At 39.7% G+C, this 10920-nt stretch overlaps 1 protein-coding gene across 1 annotated transcript in view; it reads left to right on the top strand.

Annotated features, from left to right (window-relative positions):
* Mkl2 (MKL/myocardin-like 2) overlaps positions 1-10920 on the top strand; it is a gene marked incomplete in the record, with an annotated part of 190947 nt that overhangs the window by 173518 nt on the left and 6509 nt on the right. The window contains 3 exon segments of the mRNA XM_013517824.1: positions 2129-2287; positions 2600-2737; positions 8974-9034. Of these exon segments, the coding sequence (XP_013373278.1) occupies positions 2129-2287; positions 2600-2737; positions 8974-9034 (358 nt within the window).

Here is a 10920-nt window from a genome sequence, read left to right as displayed (position 1 = left end):
TCTCTATACAGTTCAGGCTGGCCGTGAGCTCACTTTGTAGCTCAGGCTGGTCTCGAATTCAAAATGATCCTCCTGCCTCAGCCTCCCAAGCGCTGGGATTACAGGCATGCACTACACGCCTGGCTGGAAACGATATTTGAAAATGAAAAAGAGATATCTGACATTGCTGTCCCAAGTGAGATATTTATATCTATGTATATTTGTGAGCTTATAGTCAAGAGCCAGAAAGCTTTATCATGGCAGTGCACCATCTCTGCCATCCATGGCCTCATGCAAAGTTCATTTCCTCCAAGCATTCCTTTCCTTATCTTTAAAATGGTATTGCTGTAGGACTCACCATCTTCCACATGATTTCCTACCCCAAATTCTGATGTTGAGTAGCTCCTAAGTTAACAAAATTCCCTTTCATCCAGTAGGGGGTGCTATGTGCACATCTCCTTGCCAGAAAAATCTTCAGGCCTCAAAAACAGGTGCTCCTTCTGTTTTAAACCTTGAGAACTATGAGTCCCAGTTTTCATCTTAAACATAAAAGAACCTAATAATTATGCTGTCTCTGTGCCTCAGGATAGTCTGAACTGGCTAGGCTAAGCCTCAGGGATAGACGGCAGCAATCACATTAGCACATGTGCTCTCATTCACAACTCTCCCTGTCCCTCAATAAATACAGTTCAAAAAGGAATCATAGTTGTATGTTATGAAGTTTCAGAACAGCTCAGTTTAATAAATGTTCTTTGATTTAGGGAGAAGAGAAAAACAACATACAGATAGGATAAGTAAGGGCTTAGACACTAAGTCTCAAAATACTAGAATTAGAAATCATGACTTCCAGTTTAAAGACAAAAATTTTCAACAAATATAAGGAAATTCAACTTTTTAACATAGGAGCATACTTGTAGAACTCCTCATACATAGAGGTAGTACTTCTTAAGAAACATTTATGATAGAAATATAGGGGCTATCAATCATGTAAAATTTATTTGTTCTGGTTTGGTTTTTGGTGTTGTTTGAGACGGCGTCTTGCTGTGTAGTTCAGTCTGGCCTTGAACTTACTATGTAGCCCAGGCTAGCCCCAAACTCTTGGTGATCCTCCTGCCTTAGCCTCCCAATTGCTAAGATTACAGGTGTGCACCACCATACCCATCCTGTGAAACACGGCAATATATCAGCAATATGGTCAATGTATCACATACATTTGTGAAAAAGGGCCCAAAACTTTGGGCTCTTGATGAAGCTAAACAGAACATTCCAGCAGCCCACAGAGTTTCTTCTCACGTCTGCCTTACACAACAGAAAACAGCTCCTTAGACAGGCAGATGAAGGCAAGAGAGCTAATGGATGTGGTAGATGCTGGACCAGGGGTGTGATTTCAGGAGCTAGGAGCTCTGGCAGCATGCCAGGGGGACAGTGAGGACCTGGATTAGGTCAGCCCAGAGCAGAGTCCCAGCTCTAAGGGTTTCTAGGAAGTAGAAAAAGCAGAGGTAGTTACCATTTGGCACCATTCATCTGAATATAAGGAGAAAACCTGAAGCAAAACCAAGAACTGCTATTCCTCCAAGGCTGGGTGTTGGGAGGAAAGGAGAAAGTTCAGTGTGGAACATACTGAGTTTGACATACCCAGGAGGATGATGTGGATATAGATTTGGCACTTGGGAGCAAGATGGAAGTAGAGAGGCGGGCTGGGGGGTTGTTAGCTTATCTGAACTGTTAAAACCATGAGAATAGAGGAGGTCATCTTAGTGAGGAATGTCTAGAATCCATCGTTTAAGAGAAAAATCATGAGCAAACACTCGCCTAAGAGTGCCATCTGCACAATCACCAAAGACAAGTCACTGGGTAAAGGAGCTACTTAGGCTTAAAATACAGGGATGGACAAGCCAAACCCTGCCCACTACCTGCTTTTGTAGTTTATTGGCACACAGCCACCCCCACTTATCCATATTGCTTCAGAGGTGAGTGCTTCCAAAAGGGACTACATGGCCCACTAACCTTACATCTAGTACTGTGTGCCCCTGTACAAAATTTTGCTGAGCCCTACCGTAACACGTGGCTTTCTTTACTTCATTAAGATGAGGGGGGAAAAAAGATAAGCAAAAGAACACATTGATGGTGAAATACGTATTCATTACAGGTTTTCACAAGCTCAGCACCAAATCCAGTTCTTCCATATGCAAGACAATCTGCTCCAGCAGTCCAGCAGCCCTTTATTGCTAAGACCTCCAGCAGCGGTCTTCAGTCCAGAACCACCCCGCTCCCCTCCATGCAAAATGGACCCAACACTCCCAGCAAGGTACTGCAGTGTGCCCAGAGTCCCCACAGTGCTCACTGGGGTGCAAGGTGCTTTTGGCTGGGAGTGACTGAGTATCAGTACTGATGGGGGACATAGTTAAAAATACAGTGGTCGCACCTTGTCAAGAGGAGCTCAGCTGTGGTTGTAGTGTAGATGAGCTGTCCACGGAAGGTCAGCCACAGGTGCTTAAGGAAGCTGTTTGTGAGTTCCATGCGTTAGCCCTTGTGGGAAAGATAGCAGAATTGAGTCTTGCCAGGCTGGAGCAGGCCTGTTGCCAAGAGCTAATACATGTTCCTCCTTCGTGTATGACAGCCTAGCTCACCTCCACCACCCCAGCAATTTGTCGTCCAGCACTCTCTGTTTGGGACCCCAGTCACAAAGACAAAAGATCCGCCCCGCTATGAGGAAGCCATCAAGCAGACGCGCAGTGCACAATCGTCCCTTCCAGAGGTAAGTGAGGGCAGAGGCTGTGGTTCATAAGGCTTGTTTCATGTATCACCTGCAAATTTTGACCAGCCTTATACTGACTCACTTGTCTAAAACTGACTTGCCTGAGTAGAAACACAAGATAATGGCTAGGAGCTTTATGTTTTAACTGGTTATTTAACATTGAAATGTCATTTATTGTAAAGAATCCCAAAGAACTTGTCATAGCGGTATAACCTGTAATTACTTTCTATTTAGAAATTCAGGGTTTGGATTTTAACTTTTCCTTTGGGACAAGGGGTCAGTCATGTAAGGGGAAGATGTGATTGTTCCAGGGCGTGAATTTTATTGAGGTCCCTCATTTCTAAAGCCACCATTTGTCAGGTCATCATCAGAGTGAACTGAACCTCCTCTGGCTATCAGTGAAGGATGCCCAGCCCCTAAGTCCACTTGATCTCACCTCATTTCTTCAAGTCCCTGCAGCCCACACAGGCGACTGCTTAGATTGGGCAAGTGCATTTTGGAGGTGACAGATCTGTGGTTCTCCAGGATTCACTAGGCTCAGTGTTCACCCATGACCAGGGCCTTGGGCAAGGTGCTTCCCCTCCTCTCAGCTTTCTTTATTTCACTGAGAAACAGGAGTAGCTACAGCAATCCCAACAGATGGGAGAAGTTAACAGTTCCTATTTATAAAAGCATCTGGTGCTGGGCATGGTGGTGCACACCTGTAATCTCAGCACTCAGGAGGCTGAGACAGAAGAAGTGTTGCAAGTTTGAGACCAGCCTGGGTTACAAAGTGAGCTCAAGGCCAGCCTGAACTGCTTGGCAAGACCCTGTCTCAAAAAGACCAAAAAAAAGCATCTGGCCCATAGTAAGTACCCAACAATAGCATAAACTTGTCATCAATTCCCTAAACACTCCTCCTAGTTTCCCTGCCTCTGAAGCTCTCTTCAAAGCTTAAAACTTAAAGTTACTTTCAACAATAGACTCATAGCACAAGGGCTAAACATGTCAGCAGGGCACAGTGGACCTAAGACTGGGAATTATGGCAAAGAGTAGGAACATCAGCGTGGTTGTGCCCACTAGCATGTTGCATGTTCCATCAGGTGACCCATTGGGGCCACATGGTAACCATATGCAGTAGGTCATGCTACACCTAAGGAAGTTGGGGCCAGGGGCTCGGTTTTTCCAGCGAGCAACAGACAAACCAGCCCCCTCAAGCAGGGAGTACACATAGCTATGTGGCGATTGCCTGGACTCTTCAGGAGCCTATGTGTGCATCAGCAGAAACTGTGGCACTGGGGCAGTGTGTACTTTGGCACCCTCACAGAGGACACACAGCTGTGCTGAAGGCCATGATGGGCAGCCTGAGGAAGCACCTACCATATATGCCCCTTAATACTCACTTAGTACCAAGGAAAGATAAGTTTTCTAGTCATTAAATATTTCCTTAGTTCCTGACTCAGCAGGAACCTTCATCTGTGCAAGGAAAGCCAAATTTCAGAAATAGGTTTAAATATCTTCAATAAGAATTGACACAGATGTTTGTTCCCATGGTCCATCTTTTCTCTTCATAGGGGAGCAGGAATGAATTACCGAGCACTTAACTATAGATTTTACAAAAATAAAAGAAAACATACATCCTTCTGAACGTGATTCTCACGTGTAGGTTCATTGATTCAGATAAAAAGGAGACTTCTTTAAGCTAACACAGCCAGTTGGAATCCCTGGTATCTACATGTTTCTGGGTTCACATTTATGAGGGAGACAAGTTCTGCATTGGTTTGTGGTTTTCAAATGAGCACCTATCTGTACTACAGAATAAGTCCCCAACTTATGAGCATTCGAGTTACAAACTTTCACAGATATGAACAGATATCGATTTATGAACATTCATAGCTGTGAGCAAATGTTGGAAGTAGCTCACACATCTGCCGGACTTGTCACACTTACGCTGCTGTGTGCTCACTGTACCGTGCGACTGTGTGCAGTAATGCCATGCTCGGTTAGAGCCCAGTGAGAGGAAAAGCAGCAGTGATGTGGAGGGGACTGCCTGGAGGTGCAAAGTAATAACCATGGAAAAAAAAATGAAAATAATTGAGAGATTGGACTAAGGTGAAAAGATGGTAGATGTTGCTCATTCTTATAACGTGAACCACTCAGCCATTGGCACAATTCTAAAGAACAAGGACAGGGTCACGAAACACATGAAGGCTGCTGCCAATGAAGTCAACAGTAATATCTAAAAAGCATGGTAGAGTCATAGAGGAGAAGGAGAAACTTCTCGGTGGATACAGGATCAGTGGCAGCATCGGGTCCCACTCAGCTTAATGCTTATTCAAGAAAAAGCTAAAAACCTGTTTAAAGACTTGAAAGAAAAGCAGGGAAAAAAGAAGAGTCTTTACCTGAGACTCACTTGGTCAGACTTATGAACAAATCCAACTTAGGAACAAATCTGACTTATGAATGTTCAGGAACAGAACTTGTTCATGAGTCAAGGAATTTTTATACATCTTTATATACCACTGTCTGCCCAACTCCAAAATTCTGAGGTTTTTTAAATATATTTTCTCAGTTCTACTAATGGCTAAATAAAGCCACAATGGTTCATTCTCTCAGTAGTTCATCCTACAGATAAAAGCTCAAAAAAGCAACTCTATGAAGGCAGTCAGGCGTGAATAGAAGCAGTCATATTCTGGTGGGGAATCTACACACAGAAGGAAAGTTATGTGGCACAAGTTTCTTTTTACTATTTTTACTCTGGGGTCAAGTTAAGTGGCAGAGACACTGGTTGCAAAACTATAATCTTTATGGCCTAGAAGCCACAGGACCAAGTCGAGCAGAGAAAAAAACAGAGAAAAGAGGCCCAGATTCTGTCTGTCACCATGTCTGCTGACCCCCAAGCCATGCAGACAGGAATAGACTCATAGCAGTTTAGTTGAAGACAAAGATCTACATTGAGATTGAGACATCTACCCAAGAAACATTTTTAAGTTAAAGTCCAACCAAGGTAATAGCTTACTAAAACAAAAGAACCCACTGATCTGAGAAAAAATAAAAGAATTCACATCCACAATTTAACATCTGTAATATCCATTCATATAGTGCAATATATAAAGAATCTGGAAATGTCACCTATCCTCTAAGGAAAAAGGCAATCAGCTGAGATGAGACTAAACCAATCTGAAAGCAGCTAGTATAACTATCCACCAATATGTAAACAAAATATGCTCATAATGAATGAAAATACAGGGGATCTTAACAGATGTAGCAGTTACTTTTAAGGCTCTGCAATTCTGTATCAAGATGAAAAAAAGAGGGCCTGGGGATTTAGCTCAGCAGCACAGTGCCTGCCTGGCAAGCGTGAGGTCGTGAGTTTGATTCCTGGTACCAGAAAAAAACAAAAAACAAAGAAACAAAAAAAGATGAAAAAAAGAACAGATGAACTTAGCAAGTAGAGATACCAGAAAGAAAAACAGTGAATTTGAAGACATATCCCTAAAACTTATCCACTCTGAAGACAAAAAGGAAAACAAATCCAGGGCTGTTTTGTAGTACCGAACTGTAACATAGGCAGAGGAGAAATCCTTGCAAGAGGGAATGGAGCAGTTAAATATTTGAAAAACTAATGGCCAAGTTTTTCACAGATTGGTAGTTGTGAGATGTTGGATGTATAAATAGAAGACCTAGTCACATTACAGTCAAATTATTGAAAGCATCAAGAGAAATGCAACACATTATACACAGAACAACTAATTGATGAATGTCAACTTTCCATTAAAAACTATGGAAACCAGAAAAGAATGTAACAGATTTAAAGTTCTTAGTGGGGAAAAGGTGGAAGGGATTGTCACCCAGAATTATGTTTCAAGTGAAAATACCCTTTAAGAATGAAAGTAAACTCAAGATAATTTCAGATAAAGAACACTTGTCTTGAGTTTATAATGTGGGTAGACATAGTACTTAAAATTGATAGAAAATGCAAGAGAAAATAAACGGATGTACATGGGCATGAGGTTCCTATTTTTTAAGCAGTGGTACATTAAGTAGTGAAAACAATGTTTATTGTATGTGTACAATAACAGTGAAAAAGTACAACACAGTATAGCTTCAAAAGAACAGTAGAAAAATTAAATTGGAATACCAAAAACAAACCAGGGGTGGTAGTACATACCTATAATCCCAGTACTTGGGAGGCTGAACCAGAAAGATCACTGCAAATTCAAGGCAATCCTGCACTACATACTGAGACCCTATCTCAAAAAACACACAAACATATAAATATAAATAAATAAAAGAATACCCAAAACAAATTTTTGAGGACAGAAGAGAAAAAATAGGGCAACAAAGAACAGATAGGATAGTAGCAAAATAATAAAATGATAGACCCAAATTTACCCACCTCCGTAATTACAGTAAACACTAGTAAACAGTCCTATGAAAATGCTTATGTTGGCAGAATGAATAAAAAGTCCAGCTCAACTATATGTTGCGTGGTATTTTTAAGATGATTCTGCAAAGCCCTTGACATTTTTCCCTGGGTTAGATTTAATGACTCATGTCTAAGGAACAGAAAAGGCAGAAGGGATAGTGTCTGACTTTAAAGACTAGGTCATAACAGGGCTGGCCTTGCTCTCACTTGGGTTGCTGGCTCTGGAAAAGCCATGTGAACTCTAGCAGCCATGTGGAAAGGCTCTGATGGAGAGGACCTGAGGCCTCCCATCAATAGGCAGCGCAGCTTGCCACCCACGAGAATAAGCCACCTTTTTAGGGATGTTCTTCAGCCAAATCTTGAGTTGACTTATCCCAGCCAGCATCTGGACTGCAACGTTATGAGTACCAAAAGCCAGAACTACCCATCTAAATCTTTCCTAAACTCCTGACCCACAGAAATGTGCCTGATTCCAGCATAATCCTTGATGCAGCAATAGATAACTAAATGCGTGTATTTCTGGGAGTCATACTTTAAATATAAGACATAGTTTGAAAGTAAATGGTCGGAAAAGATATGCCATACATACAGTAAGCTTAAGAAACCTGCATTTGGCAAAAGACAGTTCAGCAAGGAAAATAAATGGATGAGAAATAAGCATATGAAAAAAAATGTTAAACCGTTATTAGTTATCAGGGAAATGCAAATTAAAACCACACCAGTACCACTGCTTACTTCATAGAATGTCTGAAATGTGAAAAGTGAACGTATGAAATGTTGGTGAGAACACAGAACAACTAGAAATCTCACACTGCTGGTGGGTACAATCTTTCTGGAAGACAGTTTGACCACTTCTTAGAAAGAAATATAGTCTTACTCTGATCCAGTCGTGCTACTCCTAGGTTTTTGCCCATAAGAAAACTGTCTACATGAAGACTTGTATACAGTTTTCAGAGTAACTTTATAATAGCCCAAAATTAGAAACCCAAATGTCCATGGACAAGTGAATGAATAAACATACTGAAAAATTTCCATACAGTGGAAAACTACTTGGCAATAAAAAGGAATGAACTATTCCTAAAGTATACATTACAGTGTGGCTTAATCTTAGTACACTGATTGAAAGAAGGTAGTCCCCCTCCACACCAAAAAAGTACATATTGCATGTATCCATTTTATAAAACTAACCTGTAGTGAAAGAAAGCAGGTCAGGGGCTGGGGATATAGCTCAGCAGCACAGCACCTGCCTAGCAAGCATGAGGTCATGAGTTCAATTCCCGGTACCAAACAAAACAAAACAAAATGAAAGAAAGCATGTCAGTGAGGGGTTCTAGGAGGTGAACATTATAAAAGAGTATGGGGAGACTTCAGCGGGGGACAGATGTATTTATTATCTTGATTTTTGTTGATGGTTTCATAGGAGTATACATATCAAAACAAATTGGATAATTTACATTAAGTACAGCTTATTATATGTCAGGTAAGTCTCAAAACTGAGAAAATATATGTGATTGTCTTTAGACATACAAATTTTTACCAAAATGCAAATGAATAAAGATACTTTTAAAGTATTAGCAGCCTCTCAAAATTCAGCAATAAAAAATAAGGGAAGTATAGGGAGTCAACTGAGCTAATTTCTTGCTTGGCTCTTAGTTGACCTCAGCTGTGACACTTCAGGTAAATGACTTAACTTCTCAATGACCTCAGTGTTCTCTAAATTATCAAATGATAGATTAGAAATATTCTGTAAAGTCCCTTAGTAGCCCCAATTGCATGATGCCTCTGTGTTTGTATGAAAGACACCTAACTTGTTTCTCCTTTGCTGTAGATTTCCAGTGCACATAGTCAGCAGATGGACGATCTCTTTGATATCCTCATAAAGAGTGGAGGTAGGTCACAGATCATATCAGCCCCCATAGCAAGTATCCTTTCAACACAAGTCCATAACAGTTTTGTTTGATTTTGTTTTGGTGTTTTTGAGACATGGATTCATTGTGTAGCTCAGAATGCCTCATTCTGTAGCCCCTTGTGTAGCTCATTGCCCCAAACTCAGCCTCCCAAGTGCTAGGATTACAGGTGTGTGCCACTATGCATAGCTCCATGGCAGTTTTTCTCTAAAGCTCACAGCTTATCTTCAGATATTAAGAAACATCTAATTCAAACAATTTACTGTTTTAAAATTTGTTAGCCGGGCATGGTGGTACACTTGGGAGGCTGAGGCAGGAGGATTGCTGTGAGTTTGAGGCCAACCTGAACTAACAGCAAGTCCCTGTCTCAAAAAACCAAAATTAATTAATTTTAAAAACTTGTTAAACTTAGGCCATTAAAACAATTGACTATAAATGGAGAAAAAGCCATTGATTCACCTTCAAGCAGTAACATGTGAGATTTATTCGTAGATGTAGCCTGCTAAAACAGACCACCTTTAAGCAACAAAGTAAAACCAGTTTTGCCTGTTGGTCATTGTTGTGAGATGAGAATATTCCAGTCCAACTTTAATTCTGTAACAACCCAGTTGGGCTGTCTTGCTTTAATAAAATTCAAAGGCAATGCTAAAGCACTTTCTACATATAATATGAAATCTTACCTTATAATATATGGTCTTACAAAGAAATATTAGCCACAAAATCAAGTATATCTCTGCCATAGCTTACATATCTTAAAAAACAAGTGTAAAATCACTATTTCTGAAAATTCAAGGACTAAGGATGTAGTTCAGTGGTAGAGAACTTGCTAGCATGTATGAGGCTCTTGGTTCAGTCCTTAGCACCACATCCCCCCCTACAAAAAGGCGATGTTATTTACTATTCTAAAAAACATTTAAATTACCCTAATGAAGGAAATTTTATTTAAATTTTTAAGTAGTGAGAGTAAAAGTTCTTCATTTATGGCGTGTTTAATATTGAAGTTGATATTCTTTCAGAACATTTGGCATAGCAGAAAATTCTTGGTATTTAACTAGATCTTCATATGCAAATATATTTTTTGCTAAGAATTCTGTTGGATTTGAAAAATAATTTAAGCTGATAATATATCTGAACTGGACATTTTTAACATAGACTTTCCAACTCTGGATTTTAGGATTTTTCAAAAATTTTGCTAAACCTGCTAAAGAAGACTTTTTAAAATGATTAATAAGAAAATTTTATAGCCTAAACTTGGAAATTGAAATGTGATAAAGTCATGAAGCAATTTGATTTTCTCAAAGTGATGATTTTATTCTTTAGGGTAAAGTATCCAGTAAGTGTATTATTTCATCTTATTGCATACTATTATCAGTAATAAGAAGATTTAAATAGTTGATTGTAAGGCTAGTTACTTAGATTGCATTGCAAGCTTTCAGACAATTCTAGAGATGACTACAGATAAAAGTAACAAACCCCAAAAGCACATACAGTACACAGTGACCAGTTCTTTTTATAGGAATTCTCTTTTTCACCTACTCAACTGTTCCAATCATTGAGCCTTTAAGAGCTGTCATTAATTTTTCCTAATGTGCCTTTGTAAAAATGAAACCAGTTGTATCCTCTGAAAAGTGAAGAAGACAGATTAATCAAATATATGTAGTTAAGTGAGCACTGGTATCTATGGCAGATGGCCCATTAATCTGCCACTTGATATGGCAAAGAACAACATATAACCAGTGCTTATTAAGAGTTTATATAAACTTAAAACAAAACCCAAAAAAGAACTAAATGATTCATCTTATCTCATAAAGGTTAAAGGAGCCTTAATTAGCTTTAATTTAGAAATTTTTTTTTTTTTTTTTTTTTTT

This window comes from Chinchilla lanigera, unplaced genomic scaffold, assembly GCF_000276665.1.
Source record: "Chinchilla lanigera isolate Chin_1 unplaced genomic scaffold, ChiLan1.0 scaffold00041, whole genome shotgun sequence".
Lineage (NCBI taxonomy): Eukaryota > Metazoa > Chordata > Mammalia > Rodentia > Chinchillidae > Chinchilla > Chinchilla lanigera.
This window is presented reverse-complemented; position numbering and strand designations above follow the sequence as displayed.